Source organism: Xyrauchen texanus, chromosome 16 (genome assembly GCF_025860055.1).
Source record: "Xyrauchen texanus isolate HMW12.3.18 chromosome 16, RBS_HiC_50CHRs, whole genome shotgun sequence".
Lineage (NCBI taxonomy): Eukaryota > Metazoa > Chordata > Actinopteri > Cypriniformes > Catostomidae > Xyrauchen > Xyrauchen texanus.
This window is the reverse complement of record NC_068291.1, coordinates 43,639,126-43,661,553: the sequence shown is the minus strand read 5'-3', so window position 1 is coordinate 43,661,553 and position 22,428 is coordinate 43,639,126. Positions and strand designations below refer to the sequence as shown.

At 37.2% G+C, this 22,428-nt stretch overlaps 1 protein-coding gene across 4 annotated transcripts in view; it reads right to left on the bottom strand.

The window, feature by feature from the left end:
- Positions 1-22,428, bottom strand: part of ptpn21 (protein tyrosine phosphatase non-receptor type 21) — a 42,140-nt gene continuing 19,712 nt past the window's right edge. For 2 of the 4 annotated variants that reach the window (XM_052146147.1, XM_052146149.1), the window contains 10 exons: positions 20,406-20,466; positions 17,816-17,894; positions 16,826-17,709; positions 13,496-14,023; positions 7,883-8,020; positions 4,773-5,021; positions 3,224-3,352; positions 2,894-3,128; positions 2,141-2,301; positions 1-148 (listed from right to left, as the gene is read on the bottom strand). In XM_052146147.1, the coding sequence (XP_052002107.1) occupies positions 20-148; positions 2,141-2,301; positions 2,894-3,128; positions 3,224-3,352; positions 4,773-5,021; positions 7,883-8,020; positions 13,496-14,023; positions 16,826-17,709; positions 17,816-17,894; positions 20,406-20,466 (2,593 nt within the window). In that variant the 3' untranslated portion in view covers positions 1-19. The remainder of the gene's footprint in view (positions 149-2,140; positions 2,302-2,893; positions 3,129-3,223; positions 3,353-4,772; positions 5,022-7,882; positions 8,021-13,495; positions 14,024-16,825; positions 17,710-17,815; positions 17,895-20,405; positions 20,467-22,428) is intronic. The other 2 variants (XM_052146148.1, XM_052146150.1) reach the window with 1 other exon arrangement.

The window sequence follows — 22,428 nt, the reverse complement described above, 5'->3', positions numbered from 1 at the left end:
CTCCGTGCCAGCGCTGGACTCAGATCAGTCTGGAGTTCTTCAGGAACTGAATGAGGACTTTGTAAATGAAGGTGTACTGTGAAAGCGTCTGTACCATCATCATACGCTGCTGTCGCAGTAACTTCAGAACAGTCGGGACGTCCAGCATCTGTACAAACACAAATCAGTGACCATCAGAAAACAGTAGTAATGATCTGGAGTGTTTTCCAAATTTGTATATACAGCCCTTTAATAAAAAAAAAACCCCAATAATAATAATTTTACCATAAATTTTATCTTAATTTTTTGTAAATCACGGTAGTATCTGTTGTATTGCCCTTTAATTTATGCTAATAAAAATAACAAATAATTACCATAAATTTTATCGTAACTTTTTTGTAAATCACGGTAGTATTTGTTGTATTGCCCTTTAATTTATGCTAATAAAAATAACAAATAATTACCATAAATTTTATCGTAACTTTTTGTAAATCACGGTAGTATTTGTTGTATTGTCCTTTAATTTATGCTAATAAAAATAACAAATAATTACCATAAATTTTATCGTAACTTTTTGTAAATCACGGTAGTATTTGTTGTATTGCCCTTTAATTTATGCTAATAAAAATAACAAATAATTACCATAAATTTTATCATAACTTTTTGTAAATCACGGTAGTATTTGTTGTATTGCCCTTTAATTTATGCTAATAAAAATAACAAATAATTACCATAAATTTTATCGTAACTTTTTGTAAATCACGGTAGTATTTGTTGTATTGTCCTTTAATTTATGCTAATAAAAATAACAAATAATTACCATAAATTTTATCGTAACTTTTTGTAAATCACGGTAGTATTTGTTGTATTGCCCTTTAATTTATGCTAATAAAAATAACAAATAATTACCATAAATTTTATCAGTAACTTTTTGTAAATCACGGTAGTATTTGTTGTATTGTCCTTTAATTTATGCTAATAAAAATAACAAATAATTACCATAAATTTTATCGTAACTTTTTGTAAATCACGGTAGTATTTGTTGTATTGTCCTTTAATTTATGCTAATAAAAATAACAAATAATTACCATAAATTTTATCGTAACTTTTTGTAAATCACGGTTTGTTGTATTGCCCTTTAATTTATGCTAATAAAAATAACAAATAATTACCATAAATTTTATCATAACTTTTTGTAAATCACGGTAGTATTTGTTGTATTGCCCTTTAATTTATGCTAATAAAAATAACAAATAATTACCATAAATTTTATCATAACTTTTTGTAAATCACGGTAGTATTTGTTGTATTGTCCTTTAATTTATGCTAATAAAAATAACAAATAATTACCATAAATTTTATTGTAACTTTTTGTAAATCACGGTAGCATTTGTTGTATTGCCCTTTAATTTATGCTAATAAAAATAACAAATAATTACCATAAATTTTATCGTAACTTTTTGTAAATCACGGTAGTATTTGTTGCACTGCCCTTTAATTTATGCTAAAAAAACCCAAACATAATTACCATACATTTTATCGTAACTTTTTGTAAATCACGGTAGTATTTGTTGTACTGCCCTTTAATTTATGCCAATAAAAAAAACCAATAATAATAATAATAATTTTACCATAAATGTTATTGTAACTTTTTGTAAATCATGGCAGTATTTGTTGTACTGCCCTTTAATTTATGCTAATAAAATGGCCTAATGATTGTAAACTGCTCAGCAACAGCAGAAAACAAACTCCCAAGCAACAAAGCACAAACAGTGCCATGTTTTCACACTCAACCACGCAGCACATGCATTTAATTAATTAAATCGTATTCTTTTGAAGTTTGATAATCACATTAGGTCATATCACGATTCCTGTCTTTCCATCCCCAAATTGAAGACCTCTTTAAATTAAAACTAAGACTTTTGTTGTATCATTTAATATATTTAAGACCTTACATTTTTAGAAAACTGCCTTAAAAGTCATTTTAAGACTTTTTAAGGATCTGCGGGAACCCTGTCTATTCTTAGCAACCCTCTCTCATGCCAACAGTAAGCCGTGTATACACTTCACCCTGGTTACTGACCATTTAACCCTGAGAAGCTGTTGACATGCATTCATTGTCTCATACATTTATGCCACTGTAAGCGCAGGACATCTGTACCTCATTATGTTCCAGACACGCGATCATGATTTCAGAGAGAATGACCACACCCGTGCGGCCCACCCCAGCACTGCAGTGCACCAGAACCGGCAGGTTTGTGTTCTTTGGATCGCTCGAGCTGTTTGTGTGTCGCCGCACCGACTGGATCTCCTCCAAGTATGCTGAGACACAAAAATAAAGCAGTTTAAAGAGCCACACCAGTCTAAAAACACACAAACTGAACAATGGAAAAGGGCCGATTACAGAGCCTTGGGGCACGCCACACAAAAACGTATTACGCTCAAGTGGTGCATTAAAGCTGAAGTATGTAACTTAATCAGTGTTAAAATACTTCATTCTATCCCAGCTTAATATGCAGAAACAACTGTAGGTAAGCCATTCATAGGTTCATTTTCTCTGTGGTGCTATAAAAATTCCTGTGTTTGTTTTGTGCGACCAGCTCAGATCCGGGACAATCTGACTGTTTGAATAACTGCAGGCAAGGGGCGTATTCAGAAAGCTGTTTTGAAAACATTGTGGGTTTTTTGCAATTCTGTATGGTCACAAAAATTACATGCTTCAGCTTTGAATGCCATCACAGACTAAAACATATCGTGATAACATACCGTTATGAAGGTTCGAAACAACATGTGGGTGAGAATTATTTCTGTCAGGAAACTCTATTGTGCTTCATTCAATGCACAATTTCTGGGATACTTTGGTTAAGATCCAAAAGCAAGGCTGGTTAATGAAATGAATGTGTGTTGTACTTACAGAGGAACCCTTTAAAGTCTTCTGGGCAGCTGTGGTCGGGCCAGTCCGTGTACTGTAGATGCCAGACGGTTCGCTCTTGCCCCGTTAGAAGATGTTTGATCTTCAGTCCCGTCGTGGCGTAACAACCGGAATCCGTACGGAAGCGCGTGGTTATCTTAAACCGTCCGTATGTAACGGTGTTGTGGCGGGAGCCCAAACGAGGCCAATAGCGAAAACTCTTCTCGCGACCCCCCTCCTACAAGTCACATTACAAAACCAACAATTTAATAATGAAACAATGTAACAAAAGTGTTACACTTCAGATTCAAGCACAACAGGTTTCATGTTCACCTCTTCCGCGGTAACCATGGCGATGATGGCAACTCCTTGTTCCCAAACCATCTGCCAGAAGTCTTGGCAGGTGTTGGTGAGGGGACCCTGAGACGCGATATAAGTCCATTCCTTACCGCTTACCGTAACCTGGTGAATACATTGACATTATGATAAAATCACAGAAAAGAGAAGTCCGTTATCACTCACCCTCATGTCGTTTAAAGCCTGTTTGGCTTTCTTTATTCAGTGAAACACAAGAGGACAAATTCTGTTTTAGCTGCTTTTCAACGCAGGCTATCAAGCTCCAAAATGAAGTAGTCCATATTACTCAAGTGCTACATACCAAGTCTTCTTACACAATACGATAGATTTGTGTGAGAGACACTCAACACTAAGGCCTTGTTCAGACTGCCACTAAAACCCAGATTTTTTGCATATCCAGATGAGTTTTTGATAGTCCGACCCCCAAATGAAATCTGATTTGTCAGAATCTGATTCGAACCACATCGGGAGGTGGTTTCAAATGCGACTGAAATATGATTTTTTTCAGGTGCGTCTCGGTCTGGACGCTCTGGCAACTCTCAAACGATAATGTCAAAAATCGGTGAAGGAAATCCCGGAAGTATTCCTAACGGCAATGTACCCTTGCGCATTCTAAAATGGTCATGCCACCTGTCATCGTAAAAGGTCCCAAAGACTACGTTCCCACCACTCAGTACTTTGTGGAAAACACCGCACCCCTCACTACACAGCGACTGGACAGGCCGTTTATTTGGAGAGCGAGATGATGCACCGCCATTTTTCCCGCATCTGTTTTGAAAGCATCGTCACGTGGGTACGCCTACGTCGTTACCAAAGCAACCCATGCAGATAGGTTGGTTATGTCTGAATGCCCATATCTGACTGGTGGCGTAGTGGGCTAAAGCACATAACTGGTAATCAGAAGGTTGCTGGTTTGATCCCCACAGCCACCACCATTGTGTCCTTGAGCAAGGCACTTAACTCCAGGTTGCTCCGGGGCGAATTGTCCCTGTAATAATGTCATTGAGGTTTGGAACAACATTAATTTTTGGGTGAATTATCAGATTACAGGACAGCCATGCTCGTGGTACTGTAGCTCACCCTGATGTGACAGAGGGTCTTGTTCACAACACAATGACCTAATTAATGTCATTCATTTTTCAAGTCCATGTTGGTTTCATATATATAGTCGTGTATTTGGCGCCATCTCCTGGTGGTCATATGTAACATTGTGCTTCATGTGGATTATCTAATGATCAATACATCTGATTACCTTGTGTGTGGACTCGTTTGAAAGATAATCACCTCCTATAAGTCCGTGTTTCCCAACCACTGTGCCGCGAAAGATTTACAGGCGTGCTTTGGAAAACTATCAAATAATTCCATCAAATAAATCAGGGCTCTGGACTGAGACTACTTTTCCAACTATTTTTCCTAACAGTGAGATTAAACTTTGCAAGAGGTCACATTGGTGCGACTGCAAAGTTGGCTGACTCTCTGAATTATCAGATTACAGGACAGACATGCTCGCGGTACTGTAGCTTACCCTGATGTGCGAGGCGTTGATGTAACCAGTGTTGTTCTCTTTGGTGGGCACCAGCTCCACACGTGTGTCATCATAGGGCAGGACGTCTTGAAAGCGGTTCCTGTCGCCGTTCTCGGGCATCTGAGCGATCGTGCACTCACAGTTGGGCCGTCTTTTGGCCACCTGCTCGTACTCCGTGAAGACCATCCCCTGATCCACACGCTGTTCCAGTACTTTACACTGCACAGTGAGCACACAGGATATGAGGGTCTGTTCACAACACAATGACCTAATTAATGTCATTCATTTTTCAAGTCCATGTTGGTTTCATATATATTAAGGCATTTTCTACACAAAATGTATTTACTTGTGTTTAACCTTAAAGTACTTTCCTTGCTCCTCGAATACATATATTTATATGTTTTCAAACATATTTTTCAAGGTATTGTTTTAAGCAAATATCATGCATTTTTAATCTGTAATATGAATGGGTTTTCTTAGGGTTAATCCATTCCTGAACAAAATGTGGCTTTTCATAAAAATGTCAAAATTAAAACATTATTATTATTATTATTATTGAAATTTCTGGTTACCTGCAGGTTGGTTACACCAACTGACTTTGATTTATATAATATAATATACAACAAAAATATGATAAACACATGTAATTTTTATTTTTTACACTAAATTGTTTCACTGCTTATTTTCTTTAAGAAATAATAATAACATTAATATTCCAACATTACTTTTTTCAAGAATTTTAGCTTCAAACTACAGATTTTTTTATTTGTTCTCCAGACGGTTTACTTTAACCCTTTAAGCTCTGAAGATGTTTTAAAAGATTTCCTGTTTCATTGGCAATCCCAAAATTAAAGGATTATAACTCAAAAAAACTAAACAAAAAACAAGGAGGGTCAAGTGTTTGGTATCATTATAAAGAAAACTTTAAAAACATTTTAATGATATAGATTATGATACATTGAGACTCTCAGCCTAAGAAACTTCTGAAAAATCACATGAATATATATATAATATATATATAAAAATGGACTTTTTCATATTTTTCTGATTTTGAATTATATATCTAGGAATAAAGTAGGAATAAATAAGGTGACTCTGAAAAATGGCTTTTGTTTTGTTCCAAATCATGTCATCTGTATCTGAGAAAAATGTTGTTTATACGATAAAGCAATCAAAAGTTATACCATTACAAATATAATTGATCATAGTGTCCAAAAACATCTCCAAACATATCAAACATATTAATTGTACATAAGAACTAATTACACATGCAAACACAACAATGACTAAAGGTTTGCATAGCATGTAGACATGATTTTAGTCATGAGATTTCACAGAATGAGTTTCATTCTGTGTCATTTGAGTCATCATTGAGTCTGTGTCGTGTATTTGGCGCCATCTCCTGGTGGTCATATGTAACATTGTGCTTCATGTGGATTATCTAATGATCTATACATCTGATTATCTTGTGTGTGGACTCGTTTGAAAGATAATCACCTCCTATAAGTCCATGTTTTCCAACCACTGTGCCGCAACACACTAGCGTGCCGTGAAAGATTGTCAGGCGTGCTGTGGAAAACTATCAGATTCCATCAAATAAATCAGGGCTCTGGACTGAGACTACTTTTTCAACTATTTTTCCTAACAGTGAGATTAAACTTGGCAAGAGGTCGCATTGGTGCGACTGCAAAGTTGGCTGACTCTCTGATTGTGCACTGTCGTGTTTTGTTCTGTATGAGAAATATCAAACGGCAAACATTCAAACCTGGCTTTATCAGTCAGGGCAGCTCAATGGACAGATCAGCGGAGAGATGTGCATTTACACATGGACCGGTCTCAAGCGCTAAACAGAGCGGCGAGAAGCACGGGCTGGGTCACAAATTTGGCATTGATTATTTGTTTAAAACCTCTATGAAAGCCCATAATGTGTCGACGATTAAACCAGTTTAAAATGGTATTAAACGGCCCCAACATTCTAAACAGCATTGAAAAGGAATAAAGGAGAAATCTGCACAATGAAAAGGTTTCAATCCACACGTCACAGATGTTAAAAAAAAAAATATATATATATATATATCATGAACTTACATCAATATAATAGTGAGAGAATACTATTTAATTTCCGGATGTGTTTTTCTTATGATTTGTTTTATGGTTACAGCCAATCATGCTTTTACTTTTGGTTACAATGATCTTATGTGGCAAATGCCACAGTTGTAACTATGGATACACTGAACGTTCCTTCTGTGTAAAGAGCTACCACTCTTAAATGTTAGTCAGGAGCCATGCACACAAATAGATAAATAAATACATTATTTGCTGTGGTATTGCAAGAATGAATTTGCAAGAACAAATCTAAAAATAAGAAAAGATGCAAATGTGTTGTTTTATTCATTACCCAATTAGCACTCTTGCCACCTGCGATCTCATTATACACAGTGCCTACATGACTTTCAAACATTACGAGTAAACGCAACTAAAATGGACAGAAAATATGGAAATTCTTGAAAAGGAAAACAATCAATGATGGTTATAAGTGACCAACATAATTGTCATATACTTAGCTTTTATTTGCTATATTTTTGTTTGTGAGTCAAACAAATATTCTGGTTGTATTTTACTCTGAGAGCTTTCCAATGACATATGACACATGACTATTTGATCAATTTGATGTTTTTATTGATTGCAATATTTAAAGTGCAATTTGTGTTAAATACAGGATCAAATCAGAACACTTCTGATTTGTCTTCATATTTCAAAGCACTTGTTCAGTTTTGGTCATAATGTTTACATGCATTGGAAAGTAGAGCTTCTAAGCTTTCAAACAAGACCTATAGTTGTTAACAGCCCCTCCGTAATTGTTTTGTGAGAAATGCATTTTTTATGTATTTTTGAATAACTTAAATAGACTCGGCAGGAAAACAAATGTGTCACGTCATTGACCCAATATTTGGAGACTATTAGTAAAAATTATATTTTGCATTTTTTTCTTGACGGTTTGTTCCCCTTTTGCTTTAACGTTCACATTGGCCATTAAAACATCCCATATCAGTAAACCACCGATTAAAACGATCATTCCAAAAACTAGTCAAACTGAAGGCAGTACTTACTCTTTCGTCATTAGAAGCGTTCTCCGGGTCGTCCTTTCCTTCATCGGCCAGAGGCATTCTGGACAGAGTCAGTCCATTAAGTGCCGCAAGCTTCAGTGGACCCATTTTCTTGACCTCCGAGCGCCCCTTTTTCATACCCTGATGTGAGAAGACAACGATGGACAGAAAGAGAAGAAAACGGACAGTGTTTAAGGATCTGTTGGGATTTATTGGAATGCCACCGTAGGTGTCAAATGGCCTGTTGGATGGCATTCATCACAACGGAGGTACAAACTCAAGTGATCAGCCTCACCCCAGAGAAGAAACACCTAATTCACTAATTTCCAATTAAATGAAAATAAAAGGCACTAACAGCAGGAGCCAACGTCTATGGTGTGAATTCATATCATACTAGTTGGATCAAGTGCAAATTGTATTTGTTATAACTGACCCCAATCATACTTACATCTGTAAATCGGATACAAAAGTAGATGTTTAGTAGAATGTTCAGGCTGATCTTTTCCATAAAATGAATGTGCATGGAGACGGATGCTCTCCAGCTCCATAAGGATGAATAAGCACCATAAAAGTGGTCCAAACATCCAAAACTTAGCTAAACGATTTACTTATTTATTTGTAGCATGTTGTTGCTCACGATGACATCACAGTGATGACATTTTGTTGTTTACATTTCTTTAAAACAGAAAACTTTACAAGTTTCGGATTATTTCTGCGTTAAAGTAATGCGTCTATTATTACAGCCCATGTGTATCGCCAAAAGGCGCCACTTTATTGTGTGCAATTGGTGCAAATAAAGTTTACATGCATGTTTGGGACAAAAAGTCGTAAAAAAAAAATCGTGCAAACGCCTTTTTGCATTTTGTTATATATTTTTTTCTCCCCAATCTGTAACGCCCAATTCCCAATGCGCTCCAAGTCCTCGTGGTGGCGTAGTGACTTGCCTCAATCCGGGTGGCGGAGGACGAATCTCAGTTGCCTCCGCGTCTGACACGTCAATCCGCGCATCTTATCAAGTGACTTGTTGAGCGTGTTACCATGGAGACGTAGCGTGTGTGAAGGCTTCACGCTATTCTCCGCGGCATTCACGCACAACTCACCACACGCCCCACCGAGAGCAAGAACCACATTATAGCGACCACGAGGAGGTTACCCCATGTGACTCTACCCTCCCTAGCAACCGGGTAAATTTGGTTGCTAAGGAGTCCTGGCTGGAGTCACTCAGCATGCCCTGGATTCAAACTCGCGACTCCAGGTGTGATAGTCAGCGTCAATACTCGGTGAGCTACACAGACCCAGTCTTTATACATTTATAAGATATGAGCAATCAATCTTAGTGACCCTATTTTGTTTTTGGGCCACCCTGTAGATTCAATATTATAAAGGCATTGAATGAAAAAATCTATTTAGAAATAATACATAATAAAACGTTTTTTTTTTTTACATCTTGTCACTAAATGAACACAAGTGAGAATGAGGTAATATGCACTTTATCATTGATATTTTATACAGTATTCTGTACAATGATTATATACGTAGTCTCTTAATTAAAAAGCATTATTCACCTTCATATATTTACTAAAGCAAGGTGGGCATAGTGCTAATAACACAAGCCTCCCAACGTCCAATTCCCAAGTCTCCATATTCTCATAATAACACTTCTGTTACTTTAATGGTGCTTTTTGTCCTTTATGAGTGTTTCTGGCCCATCGTATGGAAAACAGCAGCTTGAATATTCTGATAAACATCTAGTGTCCCACAGCAGTACATAACGGTCAGTAAATGATGACAGAATTAATTTAGGGTTCAGTCATGATTACTGACATTCAGGGCTGTCCATATTAGGGATGCACCGATACCACTTTTTCTCTTCCGATTCCGATATGGGTCGATACCGATCCGATACCAGTGATGTTTTTTGCATAATCAGTTTAGAATATCTTTGCATTATTGTGTTGAACTAATTGGGTATACTCTTTAATATAGGGATGTCCCGATCCAGTACCTAGATCGGTATCGGCTTCGATATTGACGTTTTTAGACGGATCGGGTATCGGTCTGACGAGCCCGACCCAAATCCGATACTCTGTATTCGTTACTGTCAAGCATAAAAATTACATAAAAGAACTGTTAAAACACCATTAAAGCGATTCATAAGACTAGTGCATTTTATTCAAAGCCACTTGAAGACACGCGATAGCTCTGTGAATTGCAATAGGCTGTGTTTAATAAGTAAACATATAAATGCACGTGCAGCTTCAGCCCGGTAGTGAATGGTGCTTCGGTTTACACACACACACACACACACACACACACACACACACACACGGGCACACACACACACACACACACACACACACACACGCGCGCGCACACACACACACACACGCGCACACACACACACACGCGCACACACACACACACGCGCACACACACACACACACACACACACACGCGCGCACGCGCGGCTATTTATAGCCTTCACCCGTGCACAATATTTGAGCGCTACAAACGAACATCTCAGATGTAGATGCTCAGCAGTTCGGTTCACTTATAATATGGACTTAGAACGGCACTGGAGGTGCATTTAACCAGAATTTAAATAAGAAGCGAATTAAACTGTGAATAAAAAGGGTGAGGGTTTAAAAGTTATAGCTGTCATGGAGAGACTCACAGCAGAGATATGAACTCTGCAGTGTTTATTGAGCAGAGGATTGAAACAGTGATGTAAACATTGTGAGTAAATTCAGTTAAGCAGAGTGGCAAACAGCAGGTAAGTAATATCCAGACAGTGTATAGACACGATGAAAGAGATAACTTACAACAATTTTATGATACTTGCAGGCAATAATGAAGACACATGTTTGACATAGTATTTCTGAGACTCCAGAACTTTCTACTATCGATGAGAACAGGCACAGAGTGTGAAAGTGAGAGAGAGAGAGAGTGTGTGTGTGCGCGCGCGCGGGTGAGAAAGCGGGGTATTTATGCAGTCATTGATTAGCCACTAATGATATGCAGGTGCGTGTAATCAGAACTCAGGGAGTGCCAGTATCCAGTATGCTAGTTAATAATAAAGTGTTTCTTAATAAGCTATACATTTATATTGAAATAATGTGTAGTTAAAGGTTTGTGTTTCTTTACATATTAAAGAGTACACCCAATTATTTCCACACAATAATGTAAAGATATTATAAACTGATTATGCAATAAAACAACACTGTATCGGATCGGGATCGGTATAGGCCAATACTGAGATTTCCGTTATCGGAATCGGATCGGAAGTGGAAAAAGTGGTATCGGGACATCCCTACTTTAATATATAAAGAAACACAAACCTGTAACAAACATCATTTCAATATAAATGTATCGATTATTAAGAAACACTTTATAGCAGCAAAATTAACAGTAATTCCAGTATTAATCATCAGTAGAAAAGAAACTTTTCAACTTGTATCTGGATTCAGATCTCTGTTTTGTTAATTTGTGTGTAAGATATCAGCTCACTTTTCATTCACACAGTTATTGTTTTGGAACCCATCCAACTTAAATATTATCATCATTTGTAAACAAATAATAATATATTATAATAGTAATACATCTCAAACGTGCACCTTTAACTTTTAAACACTCACGCTTTTATTTTGACATTCAGAACTCTCCAGGACGTCCTGTATGTGTCTGTTTGTGGGCTAGTTCACAGTAGTTTAATTCACTTCTTATTCAAATTCTGGTTCTAAATGCACATTATAAGTGAACCGAACTATTGAGCATCTACATCTGAGATGTTGTTCGTGAGCAGCACCGTGTGAAGGCTAAAAATAGCCGTGCGTGTCTGTGTGTAAACAGAGCAGCACCATTCACTGACACACTAGAGCTGCGTGTGCATTTGATATATTTACTTATTAAAAACATACTTTTGTGATTCACAGAGCTATCGCACGTCTTCAAGAGGCTTTGAATAAAATGCACGTGTCATGTGAACTACATTAATGGTGTTTTTATGGTTATTTTATGCCATTTTTTTTAGCTTGACCTTAACAAACATGACTAACACACAGTATCGGATTTGGATCAGGCTCGTCGGACCGATACCCGATCCGTCTGAAAGCTTCAGTATCGGATCGGTGCATCCCTAGTCCATATATCAAAATAAAGTCTATTACATATAGATGACTCGGCTCTTTAGACTTTAATAAGAAATTAAAAAAACTATTAATAGAATGAGGAAGATGCATTTAGTTCCTGGTATAAACTCATTAGTGCTGCTAATCATATTGCGCTTCTCTTCAAGGAACCTTTAAGGAAATACTTACATAATGACTGTTTACACACAATATATCTAATGACCTCATAGCGCTCAACTCGTCTTTAAATCTTTGGAGGGCTTTTTAACACAAATCTCTCTCTTTCCAAGTGATGTATACAAAAAGTAAATAGACCTTTTTTTTATATAATTTTTATTTGCTATTGCTGCTGTCACTAGAGGTCGACCGATAGTGGATTTTGCCGATAACGATAACTAAGGTGGTGGAAAATGCCGATAGTTTTTTAAAATCGATTCACAGAATGTTACAACATTTTCTTAGTCGACACAGACATAGAGGCCAAAGTAAAAATGTATAAAATCCCAGATGTAGTTTATTTTTTCAACCAAAATCCCAATAAAAATAATAAAAAAAAAGATTGGGTGTGCAACGTGGGACTTTTAACTCTAAACAAGCCTGAAACACACCAGGGACTCTTATTTTGAAATGACATAGACTTGACACCATTACAGTGCTCCATTTTAAATACTTAAATTAAGCTTTTTATAGCCTATGTATTATTATTTTGATTCTTATTCACAATATATGAAGTTGGAAACACGATGAATGTGCTGACGAGAGACGTTTCCATATAGTCGCATTTGTCTTCGCATGCCCTCGCTTCATTAAAATTAATAAATAAAAAATATCAGCGAAATAGAGGAATAATAAAATAAATAAATAAATAAATAAATAAATAATAAAAACTATAAACTATCGGCAACTATCAGCATAGATTTTTGACGATAACCAATAGTTCGATAAAGCAACTATCGGCACCGATATATCGGCCTACCGCTAATTACTACTGTAACTGGAGATCAACCGATAGTGGATTATGCTGATATCAATAATTACGGTAGTGGAAAAGGCTGTTAACCAATTAATTGCCCGATAGTCTATTTAATTGATAAATAAAACGACTTTTAAATCAAGTCCGAAATACACCGGGAACTCTTATTTTGAAATTACAGAGACTTGGCATCCGTGCAATGCTCAATATGCAAGTATTTACCAAATGAAGCTTTTTATAGCCCATATATTGACCAGATGAAGAGTTTATATTTATATATTTCACCAGATGAGGTTAATTGATGAAGAATAAAAATAAATAAATAAGGATTTTTCATGATAACAGATAGTTCCGAAAAGCAACTATCGGCATAATTAATCAGTAAAACTGATATATCGGTCTACCTCTAGCTGTAACTGGCATTAAAATACTGTAACAACTATTGGCAAGACTTCACAAAGATGACGTCAAACAAGAAGCAAAATTGTTTTGACTTTCATACTGAAGTGAACTTACTGCTGGTGGAAGTCCATCGATATTCCTCCGCGCGGTGGGCACATCAGAGGCAGGTCTCTTAAGCACGTCTCTCTGGACGTCTCTCCTGTGCTTCCGTCCATGCCCACTCAGATCTCCCTCCGACACTGAGGGCACCATGTGTCCGGGCTCTCGAAGAGGCGGTAACTGACCCAACTCATCTTGCTTGCGGATGAGCGGGTGGGCTTGGTACGCGAGAGTGTTCGTCAGGACGGTTTCCATGCTGTGGCTAAACGGATAAGCGGGCGGATCTGCGAGGGGCCGCCCCAGCGGCGTCAGGTGATGCTCGGGTCCGCCCACCGCATCTTGAGACTGGGGCGTGTGTCGGCCGCTGTCGTCTTCAAACTCCTCTTCCTCACCGCTGCTGTGCACCAACATCGTGGCATCGGACAGAGACTTTTTGTGGCCGTAGCACATGTCCTCTTTAATGGCTGCATCCTCGGCTTTCGTAACCTCTAGGACGGCGTTGATGTCGGCGCTGGACGGCGCGGGCAGTTTCTTAGGTGTTTCCTGGGTAGTTGATGTATAACATATCCATGAACTTCATCAACATTAAGATTTGCTGGTCAGGGTATGACCAGGGTCATATTACACGTTAACATCAAAAGAAACAGCAAATTTGATATAAATAACTTTTAAAGGACCATTCAGATTCTTTGCGTTGACATGCTCATGACAATAATAAGCCCCCCAAATTCTCATAACCACAATGTAAAAAGTCATTTCATTCTCATACAACAATAATGATGATATTAATGAAATAGTATTTATCCATCATGGTTGTATTTGTAGTACTGCCTTTTATTTATACACTTTTAAAAATATTAGTGTACTACAGGGCTGCAACTAATGATTATTTTTATAATCGGCTAATCTAACGACTATTAGTGCGATTATTGCAACGATTAAGCGTTAGCTCTTAACCGATTATTCAGCTTGTACCCTGACTTTAAAGGTTGTATTAAACGTGCTTACGAACAATAAAGAGGACAAAATCATATTTGACAAATATCAAATATGAAACACTATTAATTAAAGAGAAACACTAAATTGATTTTTATTGTTTAATTAAAAATTTCACTGCAAAAAATCCTGTTGTTATCAAATGTTTTTGTCTTGTTTTCCATTTAACATTGTCTAAAAATCCTTAAAACAAGAAACATTTACTTGAGAAGCAACATATAAGATATTTACACTTGCTTTAAGAGAATGTATATTATATTAATATATATAATAAGTTAATAATTGTTTCACTTGTTCAAACTTCTGCCTGTGCAGTAAAGACAAAATAAACTTATATTCAACATAAATGCTCTAAAAACAAAAGTATATATCGTATCTAGTGTTAAGGACTTTTTGATATTTTTTTATATTTAAATATTCAAATTAATGAAATATTATATTCAAAATTCTCCCATAACAATTTTTTCTTCTGCAGTATCGCTGCTTAAGTAAATGTACAGAAGGAGATTTAGATATTTATATTAGAAAACAAACTTAAAAAGACTAATAATTTGTTTGCATTGTATAATGGGCGAAGACTGCACCCTCTCACCTTTCTGTTCACTTGATGTCGATCCATCTTTAACTCACAAAAAACAAACTCTTTCTTCTTTATAGAGCTTATACATTTCTTATATATTCTTTTATAGTGCCGATTTACTTCAGCATAAGATACACACGTGACAGACACATTATAATTCATTGTGTCGCGAGCAATCGCTATAAACTAAATCTAGCTGCAGTGCGCGTGCGCCAGTGATGAGCGTCTTCGCGCGGGAAACTGTATCAACCGGAAGAAGTTTTGAAACTCTCTCGCGACACAAACTTTCATAAAGGATGCTTCTGTATTTACTTATTTTGCATTTTTGTATTATTATACAATGTGATCTACCTCAGCTTAATCTGTTTGGAGTGCGTCTGGACTGTGAGCTGTCAATCAAGTGCTGCACTCCCGCATCATCATTGGCGTTTCAAACGATCTCAAATGAAATCAGACGACTATTCCACAACGAACATTTTTGTCAACAATTTTTTATTGTCGACGTTGTCGATAATAGTCAGCCCTTGTGTGCTAGGTGTTTTTATCATTAATCGCAAATAATCGTGTCTGTAAATATTTGCTGAGAAAGCCCCATAAATAGCAAAAATGCAATATATAATGATTAAATAATTATAAATACAATATTTAGATTATTAAAAAAATTGTAATTCAGAAAATTATAATGCATTACATTTATTGTGACAGACGAGTAAAGCATTGATAAGCCAAAACAAAAATTGGCTTTAGAATTTAATATATTGTTTATTTTCATATTATTGAACGTAATAAAAATAGTTCACACAGCAATACGTCTTGCAATAGAATTCGTCACTCAGTCTGAGATTAATTATAAGAGCCTTTCTAAGGAGGCGTCAATGTACACCTGCGTTAGACAGATGCTTTTGGAGTGTCTCGCAGTGTGTAATAAACATACCTTATTAAGGTCACTGTTAAACGTAGTTTGAAAGCAAGTTTCGTAACCACTTTAAATAATGACACATTTTTATTTGGGTGAATGTCATGCAACCTCAGCACCAACCAATGCATTGAGTTGCAACGGGAAGATTTAGGAGAGAGAAGCGGTTTCATTGCTGCCCACAGAAGGTAAAGGCACATCGAAAAATCGAATTGCAAAAAAAAAAGTCTTCCTGAGAGACTTTATCGTTTCGTTCGTCGCTAACGAGAGGAACGTCTGCACTTTGTTTATTGACCACGCCGTAGTTTTGCGCACAGCCGTTTCTTTTTACACAATTCGAAAGTTGCGTGAACAAATGATACTGCTATCGCTGTCTGCTAACATTAAAACTAGCGGGTTGATATCGCGTATCGGAAATCCAGTGACGATGGTAGTGACCATTCTCTCTGACCAATCAGTGATCTGCAGGATTTCAACGTCACATTTAGTATCGACTCGGCTCGCTTGGAATCTCGACCGAGGTGGTACTGAAAAAGTATCAGGTATCAGGTACAATCCACAGTGGAAAACCCCCCAAAAAAGCGAGCAGAGTCGATTTGAGTCGAGTTGTACCAAGCAGTGGAAAAGCCCCATTTCAGTTAAGTTGTAGTCGAGTGCTCGAACACATAAGAAAAGATTTAGGTGAGATAAGCGGTTTCATTCCTGCCAACAGAGTTATAGTGTTTTTACTAGTCGAAAATGCAAAGTTGTATGAGTACTCGATTAATCGAGCATTTACTAACATTAATAGCATTTACTAGTGCATTTAATTGGTCTTGTGCTCCAATAGGACATTTTTTAAATAAATACCCACCTTTCTGTCGTTCACCCTCATGTTTTCTAGCCCGTACGCAAGCCCAGCAATCTCGATAGAGTTCCGCTTGTGCACGTGCGGCTGGCGTGTCGTAATGAGAGGCTCGCTCACTTCCTGTAGCGAGTGCGCCACGGGCAGACTGTCTTCCTGGAAGGTTTGGACTGAGTGATGGATGCGCCGCGTTATGAGATCCGGGTTACTGCTGCTGACGTAGAGGTGACGCGACAGGTCAGGCGTGCTATTGGCTGGTCGAGGATGAGGGTACGGATACTGGGGTGGGGGCCAGTAAACTTGATTCCTTATGATGTTGGGCGGCGGGTACTCCTGGGCCTGCTGGAGCTGGACGTTTGTGAGTTCGGGGACACTAACGGCGCCCACTACGGGTCTTCGCTCGGTGGGGTACGGGTACGGAGAGGGACTGTGGAAGCTGTAATTGAGGTGAAACGGGTATTGACCGGAGCCGTGCTCGCGAATCTCCGGTTGGCTGTATACGAGTGGATCGGGTCGGCTGTACGCGTAAGAGTTGCCGATGTTTAAGTTCCTCATGGAGTGGCTCTGGCGTTCCGTGGGTGGTACCATACTGTGATTTTTCTGCCTCATAACAGTCTCGTAGTCGGGTGTGGCGCGGTAGGATGGTGGAATTAGGGCGCTGTGTCGGTGAGAAGGCACATAGTCAGGGCGCATGAGATCACTTCCTGTTATGCTGGGGTTGGAGGACATGGGCGATGGTTGCAGGTAGTGCTGCGGGTTGTTAAGAGAGCTGGTGCTTTGCGCACTGTAGACGCTGCCGTTGCGGATTCTTCCATTATACTCATGAGGGGTGCGGTCAAGACTGGTCTGGGAATGGTAGTAGAACCCATTCTGATTGTTGATGTAAAGGTTATCTGTGGGAAATCAAACAAACATCAACTGAAATAAGACAAAACAATGGACGCAACAGAAGTTGGGCAGATTTTGCCGTGTTGAAGGTGTTCACGGATGATGTTCTACCTTGTGAAGACGTGTACGGTTCTGTATAATGGCCATTAAAGTGCATCTGAGGTGGCATCATGTAGGGTTGAGGTTTTGGCTGCAACAAATCAAGACAAAATGACAAATGACAGTAGCATTATTCAGCTGTTGGACACATTAGATTGGTTAAAAAATCTAGTGAGCTGCCTACCAAGACAGCATTTTAAGGCAACATGTGCACGCTCACAACGTAAAGGCCGTCCCTATAGGTACTAGATACTTTACCTTCAAAGATACATTCTTTAAATGAGAATTCGAGAGAAATGGTGAACGAGACAAGATAAATTATCATTATAAATGCAATTATAATTACAAGTATTGATAAAGAAACGTCCCTGTAACAAGGGCTCTGTAAGTAGCTTTGGATAAAAGCGTCCACCAAATGCATAAATTAAAATTTAAAAGCTGAATAGTATTTAACTATATTAGTTTACCAGTTAACCAACTAGTTTACGATTGACTATTTTACCCATGATGCATGTTATGTATTTTTTAACAAATGTTATTACAATTATAACGATTAATCTTCGATTAATCGATTATTCAGATAAAAAAAGGTTAGTTTTATTACAATTATTTAATTTAATTATAAATATATTAAAACACAATGATTGTTAGTCATGCATTGTGTAATATAATGGTATAAAATATAAATATTAATTTAACAATTTAAATACAGGACAATTTAAACAACTCAATTATATATTAAAATAAAGAAAAAAACAAAGTAGGGCTGCAACTAACGATTATTTAGATTATTCCGCAATCGTGTGTAATAATCTCAAAAAAAAAAATTCTGTTTATTTCCATTAATTTTTTCCATTTTATAAAATATTTAAGCTATTCTAATTTTCGAAAAAAGCGACTTTTTTTTAACTCCTCCTAGGCCGTATATCTGACTCTCACAAAAATGGGTGTGTGTCTACTATGAACCCTCCTGATAAAAAGACATCAAAGGAATTTTGATTCGTCGAAGTGTTGCGAAGATATAAGCCAACGAATTGGTCAGGCGTCGTCCATTTTGTATGTATTGACTAATATCTACCAAACGAAACGGAAAAATGTTACGAAACTTTATACACATATACAACAGCACATTTTGAGTCACCATGCAAAAATCGCTAAATATTCGCCCATGGGGCGCTACACCTAAAAAAATGCTAGTAAATCCGAAACTATTATCAATAAATTGAAATTGGTATGCTTCTTGTATAAATGCAATTATAATTCACTCAAAACCATAAAGTATTGATAAAGAAAAGTTGAATAGTATTTAACTATATTAGTTTACCAGTTAACCAACTAGTTTACGATTGATTACGAATATTTTACCCATGATTTGCATGTTATTTATTTTTTGGGCTTCAACTAACAATTGTTCTTATTACAATTATAACGATTAATCTTCGAATAATCAATTATTCAGATAAAAAAAAAGCTAGTTATTACAATTATTTAATTTAACTATATATATATTAAAACACAATGATTGTTAGTCATGCATTGTGTAAAATAATGGTAAAAAATATAAATATTACAATATAAATTGTTAGTAAAAACTTTTTTTAAATAAAAGGTACATTTAAACCACTCAATTATACATTAAAATAAAGAAAACAAAAAACAAACACTAAGTAGGGCTGCAACTAACGATTATTTTGATAATCGACTAATCTAATGATTAATCAACTATTCTGGCGATTATAGCAACGATTAATCGTTAGCTCTGAACATACAATTAAGCTTATGTCTTGAGTTAAGAGATTGTATTAAACATGTGTTAAATACTAATAAAGAAAGCATTTTAAAAATTACCTCTAAATGACATTCACCGAATCAAAGTAGAAAAAAATACTAAGTTTAATTCAGTAAAACATTCCCTAAAAACAAAAAGTACTATTCTTATCAAATGTTTTTGTCTTGTTTTCCCATAAAATATCTAAAAATCCTCAAAGCAGTTTTAGATATTCATATTGAAAAAGAAGCCAAAAAAGACCAATTAAAAACGTGTTTTATTGCCGTTTATAATCGTCCCACTCTTATCATTTACATTTATAATTTTGGCAGACGCTTTTATCCAAAGTGAATTACAGTGCCCTTATTACAGGGACAACCCCCGGAGCAACCTGGAGTTAAGTGTCTTACTCAAGGACACAATGGTGGTGACTGTGGGGGTCGAACCAGCAACCTTCTGAGTACCAGATTACCCGTTATGTGCTTAGACCACTACACCACCACCACTCATTATCAATATGTTGATGCTGCACTAATATGTTTATGCATTTTAGTGAATTGCATCGTTAGCTTTGTAACCTGCTAAAGCCAAACACTTTTGTTTGTGTGTCATACCAAGTCGCTGCCTATGTAGAGCACTACAAATAAGTAATCAAATTTAATTTCCATTTTGCTTAGGATGCTGACTTAGAAGGCAACTGCCTATGCAAACAACACATGGCAAGACGCCTTGCTAGGTTTTTGGAAAGGAGCATAGAAACACAACGGTTCTATACGGACATCTTGCACAGTCTTGAATCCAGAAGCGTCAACGATTAAATTATATTATCCTTACCAGAGACATTCTTGTGGAAGACCGTCGCCTCACTGGGTTCACTGGCGCTGGCTGAGTTTGTCTGTAATAAAAACAATAAGAGACGTGTTTGATATAAACCAGAGTACTACTAAACCATCAACTCATATGATTTCTGACAGTGGAGAGAATGGAGGGAGTTCCAGGAACAGCTAAAGCTGTATGTGATTACACTGACATTGAAATTGCTCTCTCACGTATGTGCAAGTGAAATATAAAGGACAGGGTTTCAAAGTTGGCATGCCTCGATGCCCTCCAATCCTCTCCTTGTGGAGACTATTGTTCAGTAATGTGTAAAGACGCTTTTTTTTATTGTGGAGGATTTTTCTGCTTTCATTTTGAACATCACAACCTTGTTCCAACATTCTGCCAGTTTCCACATGGGGCTTTATAGATTACAAGCCGAAGTTGAACGGGCCTGTCTTGGACATGTCAGAGTCATATTTCACCCCAAAATGAAAAATAAAATTGATATTTCAAGTTTTCAAGAAGACCATTTGTTGCATTGTGAGATTCTCATGACCTCATTGCTGTTATATGTTGTACTGCCTATATGCTGATTTAAATAAAGTGTTATTTTTAAGGTATGACTGAGCAAAACTATACTTTCTGATTTATTCCAATCCTGACGCCGATTCTTTAAAATCGCAAGATCAATCTTTCACTTTATAACAGTATTTAAGTTTGGGTTGTGCTGATGTTAAATCTGCTAATTGGCAATTCAACTGCATATTTCGGGCCCTGTTGTTACTTTTTAAAATGTATATTTTCATTAAGTGCCAAGTTTACGGGCGCTATTTTAAGAGCGTTGTGCGATGCATCAAATTCACAAAGTCAGTGGGCATGGCCATGAATATTTGATATTTTCTTGCAAGCATGCACTAAGTCTAGGCACATGCAATTTTGCCCAAAGGTCTGAAACCTTATTGTAATTGTAAGGATTTTTATTATTCTGCCCTAAAACTGATTGTGCCAAAACCAAACCGTATGTCGTAGAGTGCTGAAACTTTGAGGGAAGGTAGTTCCCCCAGAGTACTTCACTGTATCAAAGTTTCGGCCTGATCGGCCTCAAGGTGGCGCTATTGTGATTATGTCAAGATGAACAAAACCTATATCGCCGATTTCATTTCCATCATAACAAATGTTGCGCTAATTTGCATAATTTCATCGAACTCCAAGGCCGTAAGTCCGATTTGCACGAAAATTGGTGTGTGTCTACTATGAACCCTCCTGACAAAATGTTATCAAAGGAATTTTGATTCGTTGAAGAATTGCAAAGATATAAGCCAATTAATTGGTCTGGTATCCATTTTGTACGTATTGACCAATATCTACCAAACGAAAAGGCCAAATGTTCCGAAACTTTATACACATATACAACAGCACATGTTTAGTCTGCATGCAAATTCGCAAAAAATTTGCCCATGGGGGCACTACAACTAAAAAATGGGGGTCTGGGTATCACCCCTCGAGTCGCGAGTTCGAATCCAGGGCGTGCTGAGTGACTCCAGCAAGGTCTCCTTAGCAACCAAATTGGCCTGGTTGCTAGGGAGGGTGGAGTCACATGGGGTAACCACCTCGTGGTGGTGATTAGTGGTTCTCTCAATGGGGCATGTGGTGAGTTGTGTGTGGATCGTGGAGAGTAGCATGAGTCTCCACATGCTGTGAGTCTCCGCGGTGTCATGCACAACGAGTCACGTGATCAGATGCACGGATCGACAATATTATATATGATATATACCCAAGTGAATCAGAATCGAATCGTGTCAAAAATGTAATCAAATTGAAAGCTTCAGAGTTGTAATCCAGTCAAAACGTGAATCCGTATTGTTGCTAAGCCCCATTTTTACCAATGTGGCTTTGTGCCAGAAATAACTAAAATAATATTATTAGTTTTTTGCACAATTTTATTTTAATTAAAAACAAGCATTGCTGGAAAAGGATGCCATACAATGCAAAAAATTACTGATTGCTTCGTAATTTTTAAGCCATCTTACTGATGTTT